Source organism: Corythoichthys intestinalis, chromosome 7, assembly GCF_030265065.1.
Source record: "Corythoichthys intestinalis isolate RoL2023-P3 chromosome 7, ASM3026506v1, whole genome shotgun sequence".
NCBI classification, from domain to species: domain Eukaryota; kingdom Metazoa; phylum Chordata; class Actinopteri; order Syngnathiformes; family Syngnathidae; genus Corythoichthys; species Corythoichthys intestinalis.
In genome coordinates this window covers 6,034,548-6,062,010 of record NC_080401.1, presented here as the reverse complement: position 1 = coordinate 6,062,010, position 27,463 = coordinate 6,034,548, and the positions used below count along the sequence as shown (strand labels likewise).

At 38.2% G+C, this 27,463-nt stretch overlaps 3 protein-coding genes across 6 annotated transcripts in view; 2 read left to right on the top strand and 1 right to left on the bottom strand.

Moving 5' to 3' along the window:
* LOC130918686 (solute carrier family 22 member 23) overlaps positions 1-17,543 on the top strand; it is a 43,707-nt gene extending 26,164 nt beyond the window's left edge. The window contains exons 4-10 of the mRNA XM_057840605.1: positions 1,635-1,821; positions 1,951-2,078; positions 6,344-6,446; positions 8,104-8,330; positions 8,527-8,559; positions 8,647-8,770; positions 10,015-17,543. Coding sequence (XP_057696588.1) covers positions 1,635-1,821; positions 1,951-2,078; positions 6,344-6,446; positions 8,104-8,330; positions 8,527-8,559; positions 8,647-8,770; positions 10,015-10,435 — 1,223 coding nt within the window. The 3' untranslated portion in view covers positions 10,436-17,543. The remainder of the gene's footprint in view (positions 1-1,634; positions 1,822-1,950; positions 2,079-6,343; positions 6,447-8,103; positions 8,331-8,526; positions 8,560-8,646; positions 8,771-10,014) is intronic.
* On the bottom strand, positions 17,095-26,583 carry psmg4 (proteasome (prosome, macropain) assembly chaperone 4). The gene is made up of 3 exons (XM_057840608.1): positions 26,303-26,583; positions 20,752-20,827; positions 17,095-18,672 (listed from the first exon to the last, which is right to left on the bottom strand). Exons 1-3 carry the CDS (start codon positions 26,471-26,473, stop codon positions 18,551-18,553), a joined length of 369 nt encoding a protein of 122 aa, XP_057696591.1. The 5' UTR covers positions 26,474-26,583; the 3' UTR covers positions 17,095-18,550.
* Positions 26,216-27,463, top strand: part of LOC130918685 (serine/threonine-protein kinase MAK-like) — a 37,008-nt gene continuing 35,760 nt past the window's right edge. For all 4 annotated transcript variants that reach the window (XR_009063809.1, XR_009063810.1, XM_057840603.1 and 1 more), the window contains exon 1: positions 26,216-26,638. The gene's annotated coding sequence lies outside the window, so the exon portion shown is untranslated. The remainder of the gene's footprint in view (positions 26,639-27,463) is intronic.

Here is a 27,463-nt window from a genome sequence, read left to right as displayed (position 1 = left end):
GTATCAGTATTTGTTATGTACAAGTACACAACTAACATTTCATTTAAAAGAAAATGTAGTATTCCTGAATTGAATTGTATTTTCTAAAAACTGATTTGAAAATGGAGCACACAAGTTCTGATAAAAAGCAAACTCGACATGCCTGCCTTGTACAAGTCAATCACAACATGTAATGCACAAAACTACGGTAAATCAAATTACTTGTGTGTCTAAGAAGGCAACAGAAATGACGTTAAGTAATGTTCCTATACCGCTGGAGGCTAGTGCAAAACATCATATAAAACTAAATCAATCAATTAATAAATGAACAAGGAGTCCTCAGAAATTCAGAAAAGACATTTTAGTTCGGAATTAATCAAACTAACTAATTAATTGATTTTTTTTTTTTTTAATCTGTAGTGTGAATTGATGATGGTATTTACAGTATATTCGCTGTCACATGAACATATTTTAAGCTTAAAGATAGTTTGGGCTTTTAAACAGGTTTCCCGTGGGTCCTTAAAAAGTGTTACATTATAAATTCAGATACTCAAGGTCGTAAATTGTCTTAAATTTAATGGGAAATTGCAGTAGTTTCCAGAGGATGCGTATAATGGCAGGGTTGGTAACAAAATCTTCCACTAGAATAGTGTTAGCTCACTAGCTGCCGTTGACAGGATTGGATGTCTAGCGACGTCAATGCTAGGACTGCGGCTATCGATTATTTAAGTAGACGATTTATCGATGAACTAATTAGTTCGAATAATCGAGTAATCACATAAGGAACATAAAAAATTAAAATCCCTGAGTTCAGCCTCAAACGGTATAAAAAAATAAATAAATGAGGATCTAAGTAAAACAAAAGAATTGGCTAACTTACATAGCAAGAGTTTGCTAGCTTAAATGCTAATTTTTTTTTTTTTTTTTTTTTTTTTTTTACAAAGCTCTTAACAAATGGTGCAAACATATATTCCCACACAAAATGGCTAAGTATACCCATAAACTAAATTACAAATGCATTGAAAAAACATTAGCTCAAACAAAAACGTAGCTCATGTTGGTCTTAACAGGGAGCAGCTGGATTCAGCCATGTGAAATGAGTTATATCAGATTCGCTGTTGCCACTAGAAGGCAGCGTATCCACGCAAATCAATAAAACTAAATGCAAACACTTTCAAAACAAACCATTACAACACCACTTTAATTAAACGAATACTAGAAGCAGCAAAATTTAATTAGAATCTTTTTTCTGATTGAATTACTCGAGTTAATCGATTAATCGTTGCAGCCCTAGAATGAACATTTGTTCATTGGCTGCCACCCTCCCACATCAAATGGGTTGGACTTCTACTAGTAATAAAATCTTTCCAATTCACAGAATAAGGATGAAAAGAGCTTGTTTTTCGGTTTATTAGTTGTTTTGTAGAATGATTTCCTGACCGATCCATGTATCAATACATGAGAGGAGAAAAACATCAGTTACATGAAACATATATATATATATATATTTTTTTTTTTCTTCATCAGAAATTGTTGCGATGTGCTTTGGTCTTAAATTATATTTTTAAGGTCCTAAAAATGTCTTAAAAAGCTTTAAATTTGGCTTTTATTTGGCTTAAATGTTTTACCAGATCCTTCTACTATTATCATTTCAGGGGTTGAGCTTTGCTTGCCTGCCTGGCGTTTCTCCATGACCATGGTGGCCAGTTTCCTGATGGTCGGAGGACAGCTACTGATGCCCGGTGTGGCTGCTTTGTGCCGCAATTGGCCACATCGAGATGACTGGCAGGTCCTGCAGATCGTTATAATAAGCCCTTTCGTGTTGATGTTGCCCTACGTCTGGTGAGTTGGCTAAAACTTTACATATACTGTATGTACTGCATGAGTGTTATGATATGTTATCAATGATATTCATGCTGTTTCCATTTATTTCATCATTATATTTTCATGTATTTATTTTCGTGATTGCAGGATTTTTCCTGAATCATTACGGTGGCTGTTGACCACCCAGCACTACAGACGCTCAAAAACTATGATGCTGCGCATTGCAAGAAAGAACCAGATTGATTTGGCAAGCGAACCTAGCGGAGTTTTCACAGGTAAAAAATATTTGCATACTCTGCGTGGTTTTTGCAGTTTCCTCCTCCATGCCAGATACATGCAGAGTAGGCTGGTTGGAAACTCCAAATCCAATGTAATTGTGAGTGTTATTTGTCTATTCAGTCAACAGCAGAAGTATTTGAACCCTTTGTGATTTTGCAAGTTCACCCACTTAGAAAAAGGGTAGAGGTCTGAAATTTAAATCATAGATGCATTTCCACTTATAGAGATATAATCTAAAACAAAATCCGGAACTCACATTGTATGATTTTTCAATAATTTATTTGTAATTTACTGAGGTTCCTAAGAATATGTACCCCTGAGAATCAGCAATAATGATGACACTCAAAAAGTTGTCAGTCTACCTTAAAAAAAAGTCCCCCTTTACCCTATGAGTAACCCACCACCAGTTTGAGCTCAATATTGTCACCTGTGCACCCCACAGTCAGTCATAATCCAACTGCTGCCATGGGTAAGACCAGGGAAAGCAGCATGGTGAGAATAAATCAACAGTTGTATCAATTGTTAGAAAATGGAAAAGGCTAAACATGACTAATAATCTACTTCTCCATATAAAATCTCTCCTCATGGGGCGTAAAGGCGAGTTATACTTCTGCGTCAGACCTGCGCCGTCAAGGAAGACTCGATTTACGACCCTGCGCCGTAGCCCGACGCGGTCCTATTGATTTTTCAAAACCTAGTGTCACGTCAACGCATATGACGTGGCGAAAATTGACTGGGATTGGTTTACTCAGACTGTTGTTTCCGGTTCAGCGCGAAATCACCGCCAATGTAAAACATTATTTTTCTAGACGAAAAATTGGACCATGCCGACGGGAGTATCATCGAAGAGCAAGTCTCGGCAAGACCTCATTAAGTTTGCCAAATGGCATGGTCAGCGATTGAATAAAAAAATGGAATAACCACAGAGACGTGTGTGTTCGGAATCGAGTGGCCACACAAAGCGGTGACCCAGTCGGCCAAAAACTGCCAGCTTTTTATCACTTTATGTCGTATTTTTGGTTGGTGCACTTCATCATTTATTGTGTACATATGTTTGCTGTGAGTCTGTGATTTATTTATGTGTCACGCTTTAAGTATATAAAGAAAAAAGCACAGGTTTGGTGTCAAAAGAGTTGTTTTGATCTTTAATTTTCAATAACAGACAGTTCACACGATACATCATCACTGATTGAGAGTGCCTCGGTGCTTTTTATTATAACGTTAACATCAAGGCTTCCAATGCAGTTTGGGAAGTTCCATAGACGCCAGAAATCTGCTATGGCTTCACACTGGCTGTTTGTAGGACACGGCAAACAAATCGGGCCGGAGGGCTTTGCAGACCTCGGACAAAACGCTGGACACAGTGCTCAACACCAGTTTGAAGATTGCCGCCACAGCTAGCTGGTTTTCACCCAAGGCTAGAAGAACTCTATGCAGCATCAAAAGTTGGACAGACCGCCTCAAAACCGTCTTCTGCGTCGCCTGCACCTCAACATTTGTATGATCAACATTTATTCAATGTTGATGAGCTGAAGATCCACATTCAAGCGTTCCATCTTGCATTGTTTATTTTTTCTGTTAAACTAGACAAGAGGAAGTCAACAAGCATGCCCCAAAACCGTACAAACATAACACAACACCTCTCTCGTGGTTTGGCGGTGAATTACAGAGCAACGCGTCACCTGGCCGGAGAACCATCGAATGTCGAATGATGCCGTAGTCGCTGCGCCTTCACCGCAACGCGGGAGCATAACTCGGGCTTAACTCATGATGAGAAAAGTGAGGTCTCAGCCTACAACTACATGGCAGGAGCTGGTCAATGACCTGAAGAGAGCTAGATGCACAGTTTCAAAAGCTACTGTCAGTAGAACACTACGCTGCAATGGTTTAAAATCATGCATTGCTCAGAAGGTTCCCCTACTGAAGCCACTACATGTGAAGGCCCGTCTGAAATTTGCCAGGGACCATCTGAATGATGCAGAGGGGTCATGGGAGAAAGTCATGTGGTCAGATGAGACCAAAATAGTTTTTGGTGCAAGTTTTACTCATCGTGTGTGGAGGAAAAAGAAGGATGAGTACAATCCCAAGAACACCATCCCCACTGTGAAGTATGGAGGTAGAAACCTCATTCTTTGGGGCTGCTTTTCGGCAAAGGGGACAGGACAACTGTAATGTATAAAGCAGAGGACGAATGGTGAAATGTATCGTCAGATTTTGATCCACAACCTCCCTTCCCTCAGTCAGAGACTTGAAGATGAGATGTGGTTGGATCTTCCAACATGACAATGATCCAAAGCACCCAGCCAAGCTGACCAAGAAGTGGCTGCGTAAAAAGCATATCCAGGTTCTGGAGTGGCATAGCCAGTCTCCAGACCTCAGTCCAATAGAAAATCTTTGGATAGAGCTGAAACTTGGTGTTTCTCAATGACAGCCCCGATACCTGACAGATCTGGACAAAATTTATGTGGAGGAATGGGCCAAAATCTGTTTCCATATGTGAAAACCTGGTGAGGAACTACAGAAAGCATCAAACCTCTGTAATAGCAAACAAAGGCTTCTGCACTAAATATTAGCACTAATTTTCTCAGGGGTACAAATACCAGTGTTGTGCATGAACGCGTTCAATGAACGATCGTTCATGAACACGTTCATATTTTGGGCGAACGTGAATGGAACGCATCATATTTCTGTCTCATGAACGTTACTGTGAACGCGCTCATTCTAGCGGTTGTGAGCGGTGCTCATAACTTCGTTCATGAGTTCATCACATTTAGAGCCTTATCGACAAAACTGCATATAAAGCCATAGGCTAAAAACACACAATAAAAAAATTAACCTAAATAGCGGAAAATTATCCAACCTCGCAACCCAAGCAGCCTGTCACGGCCGTATTGTTTAAGCAAATACGTCATCACAACAACAGCAGCATGGACACAGAAGCTGGCAGCTCTCGAAACCCGGCCCGCTCAGAGCAACTTTCTACACTGTACCAGCATTTAAAAGAGTTTTACGAAAAAGTCATTCCCTACCCGGATGGCAAAAATATAACGTTTACTTGTAAACTTTGTCCACCTGGATTGAAGAAGACCGTCCGTACGTCGGTAACGTCTTTAGCCAACCTGAAACGGCACATCGAAATAAAGCACGCGACAAGCCTTGCTAGGTATCTGCGACTGCGAGCATGTGCGATTAAGAAAGAGACTGCAACGGTTGGCCAGAGCAGTACCTCTGCCACCCAAATACCGCTAACAGCATACCAGAGTGGCCCCGTTTTCTGTCTCTCCCAGCCGCAGCTAAACAACCTAGTTCTGCAGTATATTGTGGGAGAAATTGAAATTGAAATCGAATATGAAGATGAATCTGACACATAGTTTCAGTGTTAAAAAGGATGCATGAATTGCTGTCTGTGGTTCTATATGGACGCTGCCAATAATAGCTTGCAACAATTTTTGGCGAACAAAAAGAACTGAACTACAAAAGTTCATTTTTTGGAACCATGAACTTTAGTTCAAAATTTTGAATTATGAACTATGAACTGAACAGTTCATTTTAAAATTTGTGAACTGCAATTTGAACTAGTTCATGTAGAAAATGAACTTTCCCAACACTGACAAATACTTATGAACCCCAGTAAATTAAAAATAAATTATTGAAAAATCATACAACGTGAGTTCCGGATTTCTTTTTAAGATTATGTCTCTATAAGTGGAACTGCATCTATGATTGAAATTTCAGACCTCTACATATTTTCTAAATGGGTGAACTTGCAAAATCACAAGGGATGCAAATACTTCTGCCCCTCAGTGTGTGTATGCGTCCCGTGATTGGCTGGCAACCAGTTCAAGGTGTATGCCGCCTCCTGCCCATACTTTAGTTATCTGGGATAGGCTCCAGCACCCCCGCGACCCCTCGTGAGGATAAGGGGTACAGATGATGAAGGAATGAATGAAACTATAAATTTAAGGCAAATTTACTGGTCAGACAAGCACAAGCAGTAGCACGGTGCCAATTTTGGGGTAGTCTTCAGCCTTGCGAGTTTTTTGCCACGAATTTTGACGTATCATGGAACAAGATATTGAACTCAGAGTTGTTCTTAGTGCTGCTTACCAGTGTGAATGAACACTTACTTTTCAATTGTGATTATGCATTTTTTATTAAACATCATGTGAATGAGGTATCTAGGTAAAAGCATTTTGAGTACAGTAATGGTAGACAACAACGTGTTTTACATACCTTGTGTCTTGTTTTTTTTTGTAAGCAGAGCTAGAACAGGAGCTGCACAAGAAACCGCACAGAACCTGCATCGTGAAAATGATGAGCACAAGGAACCTGTGGAAAAACATTGTGGTTCTGTGTGTCAACTCGTAAGTGTGTTCACATTCGCTCCAATAACACATTCCCATTACGCAGCAATACAGTTCTGTTCAACATGCCATGGAATGGTTTTGACTGTCACACTTAAGTTTTTTTGTTTCCACTAAGTAAGCTGAAAAAGTGGTTTGTTGCATCAGCTATATAAATAATGCGACATCATATGGCTATTCATCATCATTTTTTGTCTTGACTGATCAATGGACTGCAGTTTGCCTAATCCGGGGCTCAGCAATCCGCGGCTCTGGAGCCGCATGTGGCTCTTTAGCGCTCCCCTATTGGCTCCATGGAGCTTTTTCAAAAATGTTTGAAAATAGAAAAAGATGGGATACGGAAATATATTTTTAGTTTTAATACGTTTTCTGTAGGAGGGCAAACATGACACAAACATTCTTCTAATTCATTAATATTGCAATGAAGTTAAACCTAAGGCAGCATCATCCTACAGCGTAGTGCGTGGTGCGTCATTCTCTATAGGATGCACTGTGGGAAAAAAAAATGTATCGTATTTTCCGCACCATAAGGCACATTGGGGTATAAGGCGCACCTTCAATAAATGGCCTATTTTAAAACCATTTTCATGTATAGGGTGCACTGCATTATAAGGCGCAGTAGTAGTAGTTGTTGGCGTTGCGTTATGCATCCACAAAATGGAGCTGAGCTAAATGGAATGTCATACCATGCTTAACCAATATTGATCCATATATAAAGCACATCAAATTGTATATAAGGCGTACTGTCAGCTTTTGATAAAATTGAAGGCTTTCAGGTGAACCTTATAGTGCGAAAAATACAATAATCATGAAGGTTCATTGTGTATTTGTAGCCAACTTTTTGATATCATTTTGATAGTAGTGTAATATAGCTTCCGTATTGTGGCGCAGGATTTAGCATGAGCGGGAATTACTGTATTTTTTGGACTATAAGTCGCACCTGAGTAAAAGTCGCACCAGCCATAAAATGCCCAACGAAGAGGAAAAAAACATATAAGTTGCACCTGAGTATAAGTCACATTTTTTGGGGAAATTTACTTGATAAAATCCAACACATAGAACAGATATGTCATCTTGAAAGGCAATTTAAAATAAAAATACAATAGAGAACAACATGCTGAATAAGTGTACAGTATGATAATGTTACATGATGCATGAACAACAGAATGCGAACGTGACCGGTATGTTAACGTAACATAGCTATTAAGAGTTATTCAGATAACTATAGCATAAAGAACATGCTAAAAAGTTTACCATGTTTATCAGTGTCACTCCAAAACATCAAAATAACATGTGAAATGGTATAATAATGTGTTAATAATTTCACACATAAGTCGCTCCAGAGTGTAAGTCGCACCCCCAGCCAAACTATGAAAAAAAATGACTTATAGTCCAAAAAGTACGGTAATATACAAGACATACATTACAGCATGTGTTGCCTTCATCATAAGGCTTACAAAAAGCTTTCAATTTTTGTGGCTCCAGACATTTATTTATTTATTTTTACTCCTACAGTATATGGCTCTTTCAACATTTTGGGTTGCCAACCTCTGGCCTAGTGTGACTGGAGTTAAAATACTTCCTTTCCTAGTTAAGATTAGGACAAGATCTATGAGCTGAAATATCAACAATCGCAATTATGTGTATATTTTTGCAGGCTGACAGGATACGGGATACACCACTGCTTCGCTCGCAGTATGATGGACCCCGAGGCCCAACCCACTGCTTTGTGCCACACAGACTACTACACCATGGCCGGCATCGCTGTGGCAACATGCTTGGCACTGTGCCCCATGGTCGGACTCATGGGTCGACGAGGAGGGCTTCTTACCTTCATGATCATCACGGCCCTTGCATCACTATTGCAGCTAGGCTTGCTCAATTGTAAGTAATCAAACAGATTTCAAATTTTCCTGTTCTTATACTGTTTTCTATTTGAATGTATTCAACAAATTGATCCGATTAGTATTTTAGTGAGTGACATTGGAATCTAATTGCACCTGAACTGTGACATGTGACATAGTTATCAATATCATGATTTCCCTTCTGCCCTCCACACACCAACCACTGGTGAATCAAGTGATTGGAAAGTACAGTCTTCGTCATGATACAGGTACAGCTCCTGTATGATACATGAACCTTTTTCACTTTGCCAGATTACAAAATGATAAATGTCCGACTTTTTTTCTGTTTCGGGCAGTTCTGCGAGATAGCCTAAAAAGGAAATTCTCTGTGGCCTTCTCCATCATTGGCATGTTCTCTTCTCATGCTGTCAGCACTCTCAGCATCTTCTTTTGTGCTGAAATCACACCAACTGTTATCAGGCAAGTCTCAATGGCGTACCGCAAGTAACACATCACTTCCACTCATTAATAATAATGACGTTAGCTACTGTCGCTTGGGAGGACACGCCACCATTTGTCCCCAATAGGAAATGAATGGAAATTGTGTACGAAGGAGATGTTTACAAAGCTAAACCTACCAATTCGCTCCAAAAATGATGTCCCTGGTGCCAAATTCACTTGCAAAGATGTGGAAGTACATAAAAATGTTCAGTTAAAGAGATGGCTTGAGCGTCGAGGGCTGAAAAAGACGAAAAAAAGACGAGCCAACCTTAGCATAGCCTTAGCCATAGGCTTAGCTTTTTTATCGACACCTTTTTCTTACGCGACTGACAATGACATTCTCCTGTTTCAACAAGCTATCCTTTACCACCAGCCCCGTCATTCCTATATATTATACCCTCTGGTTGTCCTACGTCTCTGACCGTTCTTGGGGGTATTTATATTTATATTTTGTGTGGCGAGCGCAAATGCTACTCAGTGACAGCCAACGAACACTTTTAATTTTTTCGTTATTAATAAATCTTCGATCATTTATTCACACTTCCCCCTTACTAAAGTTTTTTTTTTTTTTTTTTTACAACAGAAACGGTAACAGTGGCAGTCAGATACCATTGTAATTCTTTTCAGGTCATTCATTGTCAGACAGAAGCAGTACGGCACAACGTCATGCTAAAGAATAAGTTAAAAATATAAAAATGGCTTTCCTCTTTGTCCTCTGAAAGACCATGTCAACCCAACAAAATGTTTACTGCATATGAAATGTGAATGGATTCACCGAGCTGGTGTTAAAGTCCGCGCAAGTTGATTCAGTTTTCACATTTTTTCTTGCCGAGTTTTTGGTTTCGGGAAACGTATGAAGAAAACTTCCTTCATATGTCGTAATATCTAGAGTCGTTTCTACAAGTTCCAAAAAAGCAATGTGTGATCGGCATTTTAGTTTTTGAAAGATTACCGGAGAATAGCACAAATAACATTGTTTCTATGCGAGGGCGGGTCTATAATGTCCCACTTCGGCTTTACTTCCGCTTTACGATGCGACGTCACGGTCTAAAAATAGCATGCGTACGGTATGTCATTGTCATATGGATAAAAGTGATCTGTACGAGCGCCTTATTACTTTTACGGTTCATTTCATTAAACCAGGGTTGACCTTAGTGAGGATAATCATGAAAATAAAATGGTTTGGAAGGATATGTTTGGTTAACCCTTTTTTCAATGTTCAGGGGCGGGGGTCTAGGCCTGGTGTTGGCTAGCGCTGGCTTTGGGATGCTCACTGCGCCCATCATGGAACTCCACAACCAGAAGGGCTACTTCCTGCATCATGTGATCTTCGCATGCTGCACGCTGCTGTGCATCATTTGCCTGCTACTGCTCCCCGAGCCGCGGGGTCAGCCACTGCCCGAGACCCTGGCCGACGGAGAGACGTTCACCAGGCAAACATTGCTCCATCCGGGCGAGCAGCACCTTCTTCTCGCCAAGAGCGACAGGGACTATTCCCGCGTGCACGACACGCCCCTTCACATGTCCGCCACGGGCGGCGCTACTGTTGCAGCAGCCACCGCTCTGGCAGCGGTACCTGCCTCATACTCCTTGGCGACTGGTGGTGAGGTGATTGGCAACCATGCAATGGCCAATGGGGTTTGAGCATAACTGCAATGAGTTGCTCTGCAATTAATTCAAGGCCATTTTAATTTGTAATTTAACTATTTTGAAGGGAACAACTACTCGTTATAAACCAGATGATCTTTACACAAAGTGAGGTTGGAATACTGACGAGAGTAACTTTCTAATTTGTAGGAAAATGATCAATTCAAGAATTGCCAAAATGTAAAGTGGTGTGATAAAGTTTGGGCACCCCTGACAATTTCAAATATTCCTTTTGTAAATCACGGGGTGTTTGGATCAGCAACTTTGTTTCTACAACTGATGGACAGAGTAATATTTCAGAAGTGAAAGCGATTTTTATGGTCTAACAGAAGAGCACAATGTGCATCAAAACAAAATTATACATGTGTATTTGTAATTTGGGCTCCCCAACAGAAAAAATATTCAGTAGATCTATCTGTTGCCATACAAACAACTTCTAGTTGTTTATTTGGACTTATAAAATGTTTCTGAATAGAATTATTTTGGACCATTCCTCCTTACAAAACATCTCCACTTCAGTTGAATTTGATGATCGGCAAGCATGGACAGCCGCTTTAGATCATCCCACAAATTTTCAACAATATTTAGGCCTTGCGCATTCGCGGAGGCCAGGCCCTCCTGGTGGCCAAAAAGTTTCATAGCTTGCAATTGACTTTCCAATATATGATTTAAAAATTAAAAGTTTTCCGGTAAAATATTGTCTATAAAAGTCGTAAAGCAATAAAACAAACAACAAAAACGAATGAAATGAACAAATATATATATATATATATATATATTGGGTCAAAATGATTTTTTTATCAGATCATGTGACTAGCACCTTAAACGTCATTTGCTTTGCTTAGCCAAAACCACCCGATGACCGAAGAAGCAAGATGGATACACGTAATTTTTTCAAACCTAAGCTTTCAAAAGCGACAACAACTACAGAGCAAGAACCAAGGATTGTAAATATGGACCATGAAACACCAGATAGCACCGCCAAAATGGTGAGTGGAGTTTCAATTTGCCCCACCAAAGACTCTTTTTGTACAACTGAGCCATCACCGCTGTCTTGCCACTGTAGTTACCCCCGTCAAAAATTGTATCCTCTGGCCGCGGGAGCGCATGCACACACATTAGTTATGAGTTATGTTAACTTAAACAATTATTTGAAGCCGGAAAAGAACCACAGTTATATATTTTGGACATCAACGTTTATTAAACTGGACAAACTCCATACAGGACATGAATAACAGTAATAACAGTTGTAGGTTATCCTACAAGTCAAACAGTAAAACGTTACTTTTTTTTACATTCAATACACGTTACGTTATACGACAGAAATAAAAGCTTTTTTTTTTTTTTTTTTTTTTTTTTTTTTATGGATGGGCCATGTTTTAAAACCTCGTAGATAACTACATCACAAAAACACGGAAATGAAGCAAATCAATGCAGCGCAGTGGCTCCGCCTTCCCTGAATGCACTATAGTGGCTCTGCCCAGGGGATACAATTTTTGACGGGGGTAACTACATTGGCACGACACCGGCGGGCAGAGGCGTAGCAAGGGTCCCCGGGGGCCCCAGGCAACAAGCAACATGGGGCCCTTCGAGCGTGTGCAAGTAATCGGGACAGTTGGACTTGGAGCAATAGAAGAAAGACTAGCAACACAAAAATACCACCATCGGATGCGGAGGTATTTATACCTTTGTGCGAAATCAGTAGTCAGATTGGCCCTACGACCCACCAAATTCAAATTATTCCCTAAAAACCAGTGATTGGTGGACTACCGACAAAATGAGTACTAAATTTGCTAATAAAATAGTTTAGGATTATTTTAGATGCATATATGTTATATTCTTCTTATAGAGTATTCGACGAGGAATACGATAGGCCCATTAATACTTTTTTTGGGAAAAATCCCCATTTGTTTAAGTAGTCACATGAATAATGAGGTGGCCTGTGAAAATCAACGTAAAACAACTCGATAAGGACTTTCCAGAGAGGACTTGGTGAATCAGTCTTTAAACAATCATGTGGTATTAATAGCTGATTGGACTTTCTTAAACATGTATAATCTATGTGACATGGTTAGTGCTGATTGGGATTGATAACAGAATGGTTAGATAATCTGCGAAATGATTCCATGGTATTGAAACACTCCCTACACTTGTCGCAGCGACAAGTGTAGGGAGTAAATCTGTGTGTGCTAAATCTGTTGGGCCTCTGGGGGCCCCTGCTGGCCGGGCGCCCTAGGCAATTGCCTGGTTTGCCTAATGGGACGCGACGCCTCTGCCGGCGGGCGTACCATATTCAATGGATTCGATCTTGGTGAAAAGTTTAGCTGTCCTAAGCAGCCTGATTTAGAATTCCCATCAAGAATGATGGGAAACAAAAAACAGTCATTGATTTTATTGCTGACACTGTGTTTCGGGGTCATCAACATGTTGTGCCCTCCCTGCCCCAACAGTCAAACTCTGCCTACGGCCTTGTGAAGTGTATGGCCCTTCTAGAACATTGCACTTACTCCTTTGTATAAATACTACAGTAGATTTTGAGCAATGTTAGGGGTCTTTCTTTAAATATGTAGCCCCCATGTTACTTCAACGTTGTGACTTTGTTATAACATTATTCATTGCTGATAATACCAGGATTAGCCACAGCAGAATGATGGGTCCACCATCAAATTTTACTCTGCTTAGCAAGTGGTTTTCTTAGAATGCAGTGTTCTTTTCATCACCATACCGCACCACAAATAACTCTTTGTTTCATCAGTCCACTTTACACTTTTCCAAAATGAAGGAAGCTATCTTATTCAAATGTTCTTTTTTTATCCCTCTACCGGTGTTTGTGGCATGTGTGCAGAAAAGGTTTTTGACAAATCACTCTCCCGTACGGCTTCTCCTTGTGCAAAGTGAGCTGAATTGTTGAGCAATTATATCGTCTGAAGCAAAATGATGTTGTGGTTTTTCGGTGGTGGTCTGTGGTTTGTCTATGACCATTCACAACGTATTCTGCAACGCCATCTGATATTTTTTTTGCCCTGCCACTGCTGGCCTTACTAAGAATTGTGTGAGTGGTCTTCCATTTCTGACCCCTCGCAAAAAGTATGGAATCACCAGTCTCGGACGAGCACTCACTCAGACATTTTATCATGTAGAACAAACTAAGATAAAAATACAGATTCTTGACCTTTGACACCTTGTCCAATGCAGATTCTTGACTCTTGACAAGGTGATGATGCTGGAACTTTTGTTTGGTGCTGTTCCAGTGAGATTTACAAAGAGGACTGCCTGAGGAAAACATCAAAATTCCCTCAGTCCTTGATGATATAGGGCTGCATGTCAGGCAAATGCACTGTAGAGATGGCTGTGGTTAAATCTTCAATAAATGCACAAGTTTACATTGAAATTTTAGACCACTTTCTTATCTCTTCAATTAAAAATATGTTTGTCATTTTCCAAGATGACAATGCATCATGTCGCAGAGCTAAAACTGTTAACGCATTCCTTGGAGAAAAACTCATCCAGTCAATGTCATGGCCTGCAAATAGCCCAAATAGCCCAAAATAGCTCAAAAATTGAAAATAAATAAATAATAATAATAATTTGAGAAAAATGGTCTACAACAAGGCTCCAACCTGCAAGGATGATCTGGCAACTGCAATCAAAGAGAGTTGGCACCAAATTAATGAAGAAAACTCATCAAGTCCATGCCTCAGAGACTGCAAGCTGTCCTAAAAGCATAGGTGGTGCTACTAAATACTAGAGATATGTTTTGATTGTTATTTTGTTTCTCATGATTCCATATTTTTTTCCTCAGAATGAAGTGATTCCGTATATATTTCCCTGCACTTGCTTTAAAAAAAGTAACATTTACTGACCACCTCAATGTTTTTTATTCATTTCTTTTAGTGTTTCTGAATGCTAAAGAGTTGCCCTTTTGAAGTAATTCATTATTTTTGCTAACTTTTAATCCGAGTTTGTTCTACATGATAAAATGTCTGAGTGAGTGCTTGTCCGAGACTGGTGATCCCATACTTTTTGCTAGGGGTTGTATATCCCTCACAGTGGAAACTGGCAGCTGTTTTTTTTAGCCTCACTTAAACCGTGATCTTTTCATTCCGGTCATTTGAGAGATTTTTTGATGCTCCTATGTTGTCATTCAAAGAATTTTCTCATGATTGCATGCATCTTTCAATAAGGTTTAGGGAGGCCTGATAAGCTCGCATGCCAATTCTGGTCTCCATTTCACCAGTGCTAATAAGTTACAGGTATTCAAGTCAACAAAAAACAATTTTTTTCACCTATTAAATTTTGTTTTAATGCATGTTGCACAGCTTCCCTTAGTTCAACACGCCTAGTTTAATTTCTGAAATGTTACTCCGTCCATCAAAACGAAGTTTTTTAATCAAACACCCAATGATTTATACATTAAAATAATGGACATTGTCAGGGGCACCCAAACATTTTCATACCAATGTTATTACCTGACTTGCATTCATCAGAGGTCTCCTGTGGTGCACTACTGTTGACTCTTATGAGTCTTTCCCAGGTCAAAGGAGCTGATGAAGGCAAATAGAGCAGCTATCTATATGTACTCAGTGTTTTAGTTGCTATTTTCTAATAGTTTATTTTGCACTAGAACACAATCAAGCGTCTATTTCAGCCAACACATTGCATATGCAGGGATTGGCTCAACCACTATCACTGTTAAGCATGAACGGGCACAAAGTTTTACATGTTATTTTTCTTATTAGTGGTCCACGTCGGCACTTTATCCTCTAAGGGGAAGGAAGCATAGACGCTGATTTTAGAATGAACATTAGAGCTGTCGGTGAAGGTGTATGATGGTTGTAGTGTATGTGCAACCGGAAACCTTGGTGCACTGTATGTGTCACCATCAGACTGCCGATAATGTGAAACAGTCATGAGAGTTGAATGGACGTTGACGTGATCTTATATAGGTCTTATGATGCGTCTCAACGTTTGCAATGGCTTTATCAGTCATTTCGGACATTTTGTCATGCTACCCAATTTTGCCACTAGAATTACGTCCATCACTAGCAAATATCCTTCTGTATGTTTCACACTCTGTGTTCTGTACTGTTGTAATGATGTAAATCTGTTCCTATGATAACACTGGAGAACAACGATTTTTGTTGAGTTAGGTCTGACAGCTGTATCTACTTAGTATTTGGGTGCAGAATCCAAAACTGATCTCAGTTGTTCTTCATCACGTCATGTTTTTGAACTGTAGGATCCTACTTTTCTTAATGGGAAACTTGTAGGATCTAATAGGCCACAACAGTTCTCTTTTGCTAAAATATGTTATTCGAAACACATCAAATATTGCCATTGATTTAAAAATCTATTATATTTAGTACAAGTTTTGACCTACGGAGGGAGCCATATTTTGTGCGTGCAATGGACGCTCTGGATGATAACATAGTTTGTCACTCACTAGACGAACATTACCGGTCTTCTGCAATTCCTTCTACACAGCGAGACGTCCAACACATGCGCACATCGGTTAAAACCGTCGAGTACTTACTAATTGTGTTTTTATTGAGTCTTTCATTACATGTTCATTGCCTCAAAATCCTTTTGCATGTATTTCCCAATCATATTTTTAAGCATTATGTTTTCTTATGGTGGCTTTAAAGCAGATTGTTGATCTGTTGACCACATTAGTCACGTAGCATATTTAAACCACCCTTATTTGATATTACTACATTTAAGTAATTTCTTCAGGCATCTTTAGTATGTTCTCTCTGTATGCATCTAAACAAACCAAGCTGAAAGCGCACGGTAGTAATTTGGGTGTCAAATTTTGCTGCGTCACCAGTAGGTAGATGAGGAGACAGTGTAAAGCGCTTTAAGGGCCTTAAAAGGTGGAAAGGGGCTATACAAGTGTAACACCATTTACCAAATTCGACTCTTTTAGAACTTTTCACAGGTGTAGCATATTCCAGTTTTGTCATACTCTCGTCTTATCCCGTCTTTCCTGTTCATTTTGCTCTTGCTGCTCGTTTTGTGAAGTATCAACAGTGCTGTCATGCTCATTAATGTTCCTCTCGGGTTCAAATTGAAAGGGTTGAACAGATGACATGTTTATGTCGCTAGTAATACTCTTGAAGCCCGGCAGCGTAACCATGTGACATCACGATCCTGCGACGTCAACAACAATGACGACCTACAAGTTCAACTAATTTTACAAATTGTATAAAGGGGTTTCAATATTATGAGTTAACTCATAATAACGTTTATCTACAAAGAACTACAAGTCTTGCTATCCGTGGATCCCTTTAAAAACATTAAGAATACTCTTAACGATGTGCTTAAAAAAAAAAAAAAAAAAATCAAATATTCACCATGAAAATTTTGAAATATAAAAGTAACAGGTATGACTGCCACATTTAACAATTTTTTTTCCCTCACCAAGGATATAGCTACTGAGTGCATGTAGTAACAACGTAGAAAGTAAGTTAGCTGTGGACAAAAAAACGACGTTCTAGAATAAAACTGACAGCAATTTTGGAATCTGCCAGCCAATTTTAGTTTCAGACAGCATAAAAACCTAACTCGACAGATTTTTTTCTTTCATATTGTTCCATATTAGTCAAAAAGCACAATTACAATATATATTAGTGATCATAGAGCAGTTTGCCTAGAACAGGGTTCTCAGTGATTAGTGTTTTATTCATATTGGAATCCCTTAGTACTGCATATAAGGTGTGTTCAGGTACCATCGCACCAATAATGATGTGATACACTCATTCACCATAGTTATCATAGTATACAAGCACATTACTTACAAAAAATGTCCCACAACTAAGGACAGATTTGTAGGAATCCAACATCTTCCATGTACATCTTTAGCATGTATTGTATTTTGAACACCCTGTATTTGAATTTTCAACAGTTAAACTGAAAAAAAAAACAACACGACCCAGCCACCAAAAGTTTTCTAAGTCTTATTTTTTAATGATGCATTTGTACAAAAAGCCATAGGCTTACATGTTTTGATAATAAAATCACTTAACTTATTGTGTCAATAAAAAGAACACTGGATGTGACTGTGTGTGATGGATGTTATTGCAACGAAAAATAGAACAACCTGCTGCATCATGATAAGGGATTGGAACATCTTGAGCACCTCATACAAGACTCATGATAATAATCTCATGATATTTACGATTTTCCATGATACAACTATGAAAACGAAAAATAAGAGTCATTCCAGAATTGGAGTACATTTGAGCTTCAAAATTCTTGGGTTTTACTTCACTTTTCTGATTTTCTGCTACAAATTGATCAATTATAGGTCATAAACTATCAAAGGCACGATTAGCTCACCTTCAAATCAATAGTAAAATTTTGATTACATTATACATAATTTATTTTACAATACTTGGCATAATCACAATTGTCTAGTCCAGACTGTCTTTTTTTTTAAAAAAAATTCTTTTAGGTGCCTTTTTTTAAGAGTTTGAATCAGGACAATAAATTTAATCAAGTGTTAGAAACTATGGTTTTGTATTTTGTATGTGGATTTTTTTTTTGAAGGGTTACAAAAAGTCTTCCAATTCTGGTATGTTCAATTTCTAACTGGAAAAACATTTTCCCCCCCTCTTTCACTGACACAAGTTTTCAAAATTAATAAAGAGTATTTTCTTCCTCACAGACTATGATTTCATTTCAGTGCAACATTTCTGGTAACAAATACAGTGTCTTTTCTACAGCAACATATTATTTCAACAATATTGTAAATAAATGAGTGCCTTTCTTAACAGAGACACCTTTTCATAGGAAAATTTAGCAACTTATTGGTTCCTTTATAAACACACATGACACGAATTTGCACCTGCACATTTGGAGGTCACAAACCCCCAAAAATAAAATACTTAAAATAATCCTAATTTTCTAGAAATTCTGTAATTCAAAAATTTTATTATAGATTATTGGCGGAAACATGTCAACAACAATGCACTGGGATACAAAATATCACAATAATGTATGTTACCATATCACAATATTACACTGGTATTCATGATGTCCATGTCAGTTTCATAAAAAACAAAACAAAATTTTTAAAAAAATTGAAGAAAAAAATTGAAGAAAAAAAAAAAATCAAAACTTCCCTGGATGAAGCTCAAGTTCCTTTTTTATTCTGTTTTCCACTAGCAGAGACAGGCTGGAGTCAGCCATTGGAAGGCTGTAACTAAGAAACACCTGCTTTTTGGTCTTCTTTGCTGCAAAACAAGAAATTCATAATTATTATACTCCATAGAGGGCATTTACCAGCTATTTTTTCTTAATATTTACACTGTATGTGATAGTGCTGCAACAATTAATCGATTAACTAGAGTAATCTGATAGAAAAAAAGCTTCAAATCAAATTTTGCTGCTTCGACAATTTGTTTAATGCGAGTGCCGTTGTAATGATTTATTTTGAAAGTGTATACGTAAGGTTTTATTGATTTGGTGGGATACACTGCCCTCTTGTGGCAACAGTGAATATGAGATGACTCACTTCACATGGCTGAATCTCCCTGTTAAGACCAACATAAGTCTTTGTTTGCGTTTGTTAAGAGCGTTAAAAAAAAAAAAAAACGTTAGCATTTTGTAGCATATAAGCAAGCAGAAGTTTGCTACACAAGTTAGCCAACTGTTCTTTTGTTGAACTTATATAATCTTTTTTTTCTTTTTCTTTTTTTTTTAAATACCGTTGGAGGCTAGGCACATTGATTAATTTTTTTATTAAATAAAAGTACAATTCTGCATAGTTTGAAGAAAAACTCTGGAATTTTATTTTTTATCCACATTTAATGCTTTTTGAAAGTGCAATCTTAGCAAGCCTTTGTGTTACATCTTCTAAAATTTATCCTGCAACGCATTAAACCCTCCAAATCCGATTACTTGATTATTCAAACCAACTAGTTGATAGATCAATCGATTACTAAAATAATCGATTGCTGCAGCCCTATTATGTGGTATAGACTTAGATGTTAAAACTACAGCAATTTGCCTAACATTTTCGGTCCAATCTTTTCTGTGGTACAAACCTATCTCGTCGAATTGGCTACATTGCTTCGTGACACCGTTTGTTGCGCTTCAAATCGCGATTACATTGACTTGGTATGGCAACCCGTCAAGCATTGGGGAAAAAACGTGTCTGAACGCAGCTCTGTAAGCAAGCCTGACTTGTTCTGCTTACCAAATGGAAGCTAAATTCCTTTGTTGCTACAATACATTTTCATCAAATGTTCACTTTCTATTTTTAAAATTGAGCCTGCATGTAGCTGCCGGGGGTTGCTGACCCCTGACCTAGTCAATAGTAATTAATAATGATAATTAGAGGTGGGAATCTTTGGGCACCTAACGATTCGATTACGATTCAGAGGCTACGATTCGATTAGAAATCTCTTCCCCCCCCCCCCCGCTATTAGCTGCTAATGTTTTGTACATTAATTATAAAAACTAAAAAAAAAAAAAAAAAGGCTCGCAGGCTTAAATAAAAGACTATTTCAGTATCAAGTTAACAGTTAAAAACAATAAATAATATACTCAAATCCCCATTCTGTATCAGCAGCTTTAAACTCCATTCAATTAATTTAATGTTGTGAATCAACCGTTAAAGTTGTTATAATTGCCCGTTATTCCATAATTTTCCTTTTGTCTACTTTTGACATGTGAAAGTTTTAAAACTATTTTAAAGATAGATTCAAGTTAATATTTTACCGATAAAAAGTTAATTAGGTTTGCTTGGAAGGTTCGCTACTGCTTTAAGATGGCGGCCGTTTACTAACGCCCGCATCTAGCTTTCTGCACATGTGCTGCTATCGCCACTGAGTCTATTTTGCATCTAGTCCTATATAAATATAATATCTACCTTAACATGTGGACGTACCTTGTAGCAGCTGTCGGCAGCAGTCAGGTATGTTGTTGTTTTTTTATCTCGCGGCATGAGTTGAGCTAGAGCCATGAGTTGAGCATTGGTATTATCCGAGGGGCCGGCTAATGACAAGGATGATGTTAAGCTACTCTCGCTCCGTTCCTCATTGCGTCCCGAAGACCGTGCGGCGCGCTGAGTGTGTTTTGCTTCAGCTTTACTTGACATATTTCAATAATCGGAATTTGGATGTTTGTGAATCGTTCTCGAATCTTCCACGGCCGAATCGTGAATAATCTAAGAATCGGAAATTTCGCACACCTCTAATGATAATACAATTATTTTATTTCAAAGCGCTTTTCAAAACACACACTGTACAATAGATAGATTCAAATAAACATTTCTGTTTAATAAATAATAATAAAGAATACAGCAATACCTAATCTCTGTGCCAAAGAATTTGGGGCAGTATCTGACGGGTCCCCCATCACTAATGTAGATAATGGCATTGAGTCCTGAAGAGAAGAAGACAGACAGGGTTTAGTTGCACTGAATCACAGAGGCGCATTACATTTACTTGAATAACTTTTTGAGACAAATGTACTTCTTAGAGTAGTTTTACTACGCAATACTTTTTACTTTTACTTGAGTAAATTTGTGATGAAGAAACACTACTCTTACTCCGCTATTTTGGGCTACACTTTCGTCACTTTTATTTTCGCCAGAGATGCGGACAGTGGCTGTCTCAGTTTCAACAATGAGACGTCGCAAAAATAACTACATGACTCAATTCTAACAATCAGCGGTAACAATGTTTTTTTCTCCACTAGAGAGCGCTCATGCTTTTCGGATAGGTGATGTTTCATTTTTCTCGACTGAATTCCATGATTTTGGTGTACAATTTGGAGCCTAATAAGTCATGTAATATTTTATAGTACAGTATAATAATAACAGTTTATATAGATTAAGTTGTGCTAAGAAAAAAATATACAATGGTACCGCTACATATGAAGTTAATTCGTTCCAGGACCTTGATTTTAAGTCAAAATGGTTGTATGGTGAGCAGAATTTTCCCATTACAATTCCGCAGCTCGAAAACCTACACTAAATGCTTAATAAATACTGCCGGTACAATTGCGAATAGCAATTACACAGAGCAAAACAAATAAATTATGAATAAAACTCGGAATATAATATTAGCAATCATACAGTGCCTTGCAAAAGTATTCGGCCCCCTTGAACCTTGCAACCTTTCGCCACATTTCAGGCTTCAAACATAAAGATATAAAATTTTAATTTTTTGTCAAGAATCAACAACAAGTGGGACACAATCGTGAAGTGGAACAAAATTTATTGGATCATTTAAACTTTTTTAACAAATAAAAAACTGAAAAGTGGGGCGTGCAATATTATTCGGCCCCCTTGCGTTAATACTTTGTAGCGCCACCTTTTGCACCAATTACAGCTGCAAGTCGCTTGGGGTACATTTCTATCAGTTTTGCACATCGAGAGACTGACATTCTTGCCCATTCTTCCTTGCAAAACAGCTCGAGCTCAGTGAGGTTGGATGGAGAGTGTTTGTGAACAGCAGTCTTCAGCTCTTTCCACAGATTCTCGATTGGATTCAGGTCTGGACTTTGACTTGGCCATTCTAACACCTGGATACGTTTATTTTTGAACCATTCCATTGTAGATTTGGCTTTATGTTTTGGATCATTGTCCTGTTGGAAGATAAATCTCCGTCCCAGTCTCAGGTCTTGTGCAGATACCAACAGGTTTTCTTCCAGAACGTTCCTATATTTGGCTGCATCCATCTTCCCGTAAATTTTAACCATCTTCCCTGTCCCTGCTGAAGAAAAGCAGGCCCAAACCATGATGCTGCCACCACCATGTTTGACAGTGGGGATGGTGTGTTCAGGGTGATGAGCTGTGTTGCTTTTACGCCAAACATATCGTTTTGCATTGTGGCCAAAAAGTTCAATTTTGGTTTCATCTGACCAGAGCACCTTCTTCCACATGTTTGGTGTGTCTCCCAGGTGGCTTGTGGCAAACTTTAAACGAGACTTTTTATGGATTTCTTTGAGAAATGGCTTTCTTCTTGCCACTCTTCCATAAAGGCCAGATTTGTGCAGTGTACGACTGATTGTTGTCCTATGGACAGACTCTCCCACCTCAGCTGTAGATCTCTGCAGTTCATCCAGAGTGATCATGGGCCTCTTGGCTGCATCTCTGATCAGTTTTCTCCTTGTTTGAGAAGAAAGTTTGGAAGGACGGCCGGGTCTTGGTAGATTTGCAGTGGTCTGATGCTCCTTCCATTTCAATATGATGGCTTGCACAGTGCTCCTTGAGATGTTTAAAGCTTGGGAAATCTTTTCGTATCCAAATCCGGCTTTAAACTTCTCCACAGCAGTATCTCGGACCTGCCTGGTGTGTTCCTTGGTTTTCATAATGCTCTCTGCACTTTAAACAGAACCCTGAGACTATCACAGAGCAGGTGCATTTATACGGAGACTTGATTACACACAGGTGGATTCTATTTATCATCATCGGTCATTTAGGACAACATTGGATCATTCAGAGATCCTCACTGAACTTCTGGAGTGAGTTTGCTGCACTGAAAGTAAAGGGGCCGAATAATATTGCACGCCCCACTTTTCAGTTTTTTATTTGTTAAAAAAGTTTAAATTATCCAATAAATGTTGTTCCACTTCACGATTGTGTCCCACTAGTTGTTGATTCTTGACAAAAAAATTAAATTTCATATCTTTATGTTTGAAGCCTGAAATGTGGCGAAAGGTTGCAAGATTCAAGGAGGCCGAATACTTTTGCACGGCACTGTAATAATACCGTATTGGCCCGAATAGAAGATGTTTTTTGCATTGAAATAAGACTGAAAATGTGGCAGTCGTCTTATATTCGGGGTCAAGACATTATACCCATTCACGACGCTAGATGGCGCCAGATATCATTGAAGCAAATGCTGAACTTGTGGAGTAATGTTCTGTCATGACAGATCTCAGATACTCTCAAGTTTAATCAGTTTGCATTATTTTATTGCAATGTTTTTCCTTATTCAGATTTGCTTCAAGACTACAGTTAGTTAGACCTCACTTTGATGATTAATGCAGTTATTGCAATTTTGTTGTTTTATCACAATAGATTGGTTTATTTATATTTCAAAAACCAGAAGCCATTCATTTAGGAATGTGATTGCACTTTAGTTTACATATTTAAATGTTCACAAATTAAGATTTGAATGAGGCAAAATAACATGCTTTTCTCTCAAATATATTGTTATGGTCATTTGTTTCAAATGTACTGTAATTATTTTCTGTATAAAAATTAATTTGGTGTTTAAAAAGTCTTTTTTTCAAACTTCAGTCTTGAAAAAGAAGGGGTCGTCTTATAATCAGGGCCGTCTTATATTCGGGCCAATACGGTAATACCTGTAATAATGTAACGAATCGGGTTCTAATGTGGCTTATGTGTTTTGCCTGGTGTATCTAACACACCGCGAGGCTAACTTGACAAAGTGAGAGAGGGACTTTTTACTTTCACTTTGTTCAGCTGCGGCGGACAGTAGGCATGTTGTGTTGCACAAGTTCTGAAATAATTGATTAAAATCCTGACGAAGCTGGCGATTTTTTGGCGATGTTACCACGATAATAATATTCACCTTCGAATCGGGTTGTAATGTGGCGGTTGTGTTTTGCATGTTGTACCTGAATGCACCGCGTGGCTAACGTGAGAGAGCGAGGACTTTTTACTTTCACTTCTCATGTTCTGTAGTTAGCGTCACTAGGCATGTTGTGTTTCACAAGTTCTGAAATAAATTTTTAAAGAGCTGACGATTTCTTTGGCGAGATTATAATAATAATAATTGTCACCTTAACTTATGAAGACTGGCGAAAGGAGGTCGGAAGAAGACTGTCAAGATCGTAGACATTCATTCATTCTCGAGCCAGTTCACGGACGCGCATACCACGCTGGTATTTTTATATCATTTCCATCTTCATTGCAATGGCAAGCCTCGCTCTTTTCTCTTTTTCACCACCTGCACTAACCTTCTTGTAACCTATGTTGATTTCCTTTACAAGAAAATCCGCCATGCATCCATTTTGGGGGAAAACGGCAGTGGTGTGTCGAAGTGATTGTATGTCAAGGTACCACTGTACCATTTTTTAAAATCAGTCATTTTAAGCAGTTACTCACAACGTTACTCATTGCTTGAGTGTTCTTTTCAACACTTATGTACTTGTACTCAGGGGTGGAAGTGGGCCAGAACGGTCAGGAACGCAGTTCCGGTATGGTGCTTTGATTCCAAAAATATTTGGGCAACTGTCAAAACGCTATGTAAAAGAAAAAATACAAAGCTGCCACACATGCATTTCATCTCCAAGAAGAAAACAATCTACCAACATCAGATTTACATACACAAGTGTTAACGACAAGCATAATAAAGTGCTTGTGTAGCATAATCCGTTTCCACTGATATTTATTATTTATTCCACGGACGGCATGGAGGTATCGCCAGCTGCTGCAGTTATTTGAGTCTGACGATGACGAGTCATGTCAATGTGCGAATGCACGCAGCAAAGCAAAACGCCTGGACTCATTTATCTGTTCAATTGACTGACATACTGACATGTGATCACCAGAGATAGTTAGCTCTGATTGGTTCAAATGTGCATGTTTTCTGAAACAGCAAAAAAACAAAACAAAAGGGCAATCAATGCAACAGAAAATGGGTCAAATCTTTAAGAGCAAGGAAAGAGTTAAGGAGGCTTATTTATCATATTTAGTTTTTTTTTTAGCTCTGATGGGGAGGTTCAAACATCTCAGCAGTCAATGTGCACTTTGGACTTATATTTATTCATTTATGTTATGCTACTTATTCATTTCCTTATGATAAGTCAAAGTTTGCTCTTCAAAATATAATCCATTTCACTCTGTATAATATGTCATTTGTACTTATTTTTCTGAATGTATGTTACTTATATCTTTATGTTTAAAAAACACAACAAAAGTAAATGTTTACAGTATCTTCAATTTTAATATACATCCTATGTTCTTAAGTAGTTAAAATTGAGATTTGGCATTTAGTATGTGAGGGAAAATAAAAATTAGGTGATGGAGGTTGGGGTTATAGCTGTTTTTGTTTTAGTTTGCAAATCATTGAAAAAATACAATTTTGAATGAAAATCACATTTTGTATGTGTTATAGAAATAACTGACCCCCCAATTTTTTTTAATTTTTTTTTTTTTTTGCATTTCAGTAGTATTGACCCCCCCCCCCCCCCCCCCAAAAAAAAAAAAAAAAAAAAAAAAAAAAAAAAAAACATACAAATTAAATAAATAAATAAACTTTTCTGGCTCAGTGGCGACCTTCACGTCGGGGACTTCCGGCAAGAAATTCTTACCACTTTCACCCCTGCTTTTACTTTAGTAAATTATTGGATGACTACTTTTACTTGAGTAAAATTATTTAGAAGTAACACTACTCCTTACTTGGGTAAAACTGGCTACTCTACCCACTTCTGCTGGATCATCATATAAAAGTGATATTTTCATTCCAAATTTGCCATTTTTATTTATGCCCTATACTCCACCCCATAGTCTTTGTGCAAAGAGCCACAAATATATCTATCTATAAGGAAAATACGTAGGACTTTCAGAGATGGCCCATAGTTGTAATGGACCTGTTAGAAATAATAACGTTCAGGCCTAAAACTATCATCTGAGTGGGCAACGGGTTCAACATAGGAACGCACTACACAGGTTTATTAGGTCACAAACGACTTTGCGAAGCCCACAAAGACACTATCACTTCATAGTTCATACATCATTAACAGCTACGTGATCATTTACTAATAAATCAACATTTAAAGGGAAACTACTGTTCGTGACGATTCCTCCCTAAGACGTCATTTTCTTCTAAAGACAAGTGGTTCCAAGTAATTGTACTTGTTGACAAACAGTTTGTGACTTACATATCTGCTGCTCATTGAAACCGCCAAGTTAGACAAAAGTGGACTCGAACCAACCCAGAGGAAAAAAGCACCAGAGAGCTTCATGACATGAAAATGAACAGTCTGCTCCATAAATCTCTCCGAAAAATTGTGAACTGAAATACAATCCAACATATCTCCGTTTTCACACATTTTTTTTTTTTTTTTTTTAAATAACAATTTAAAAGCGCAAGCAACACTTGAAAACGACGACTTCCGAGGACTTCCGGGTTAGAAAGACGACGGCAACCCAAGGAAATCGAGGCATCTTTTGCTGTGCTTCGCCTTTACAGCACCGCCGCCTACTGGAAAGAAAATGTATGTGCTTTGTTTGTTATTTCGAAGCATGCAGCATAATATTCAAACAGCATCATAATTACTTTCTTTCGAATCCACTAGGTCAATGCTTCTCAATTATTTTCTGTTATGCCCCCCTTAGGAAGACGTAAACGTTCCGCGCCCCCCAACTCTTTGCCACCAGTGTAAATATACTGTAGTATCATTGGTATATCAAATTCTACTTATTATAAGTACACCTCTGCATAACATTGTGTTCTTTTTAATATTAAAGAAAAAAGTAATATGGATCAACTTACAAAAGTGTAAAAAATAAAAACAAAACATCCCTATTGTAAAAATATACTCAAGATACATTTTTGGACTGTTTGATACTGAAAAACAAAATTTATTAAAATCAACAAATAATAATAAATTCAAATTGATTAGCAACATTAACTCACGAGTATTATATGCCAAACAATTAGACCGAAAAAACAAATTAATCGAACAAAAACGACAATGTCATCAGACAGAGGGACAGTTTTTATTTTTGCTGGAGGCAGTATCAACTCCTTTCTTATGGTGTGGAGTTATTTTGCATTGAGCAACTTGGTATGCCACCTTACATGATGCTGACAGTGCTTGCTGGTTTACTAATGTAACACTGACAAAGCAGAAGGATTGTTGGCAATATTCGGCACGTTTTCGCTGAAAAAAAAAAATCCTGCTGCCCGGTGCAAACATTTTTAGACTAAGTAAACAGACCGACCTTTCCTCGTCTCCCACTGAACTACAACTCAAAGCCAAAAGTCAAATGCTACATATACATACATACATATTTCCTTGTTTTAGCTTTTCATATCT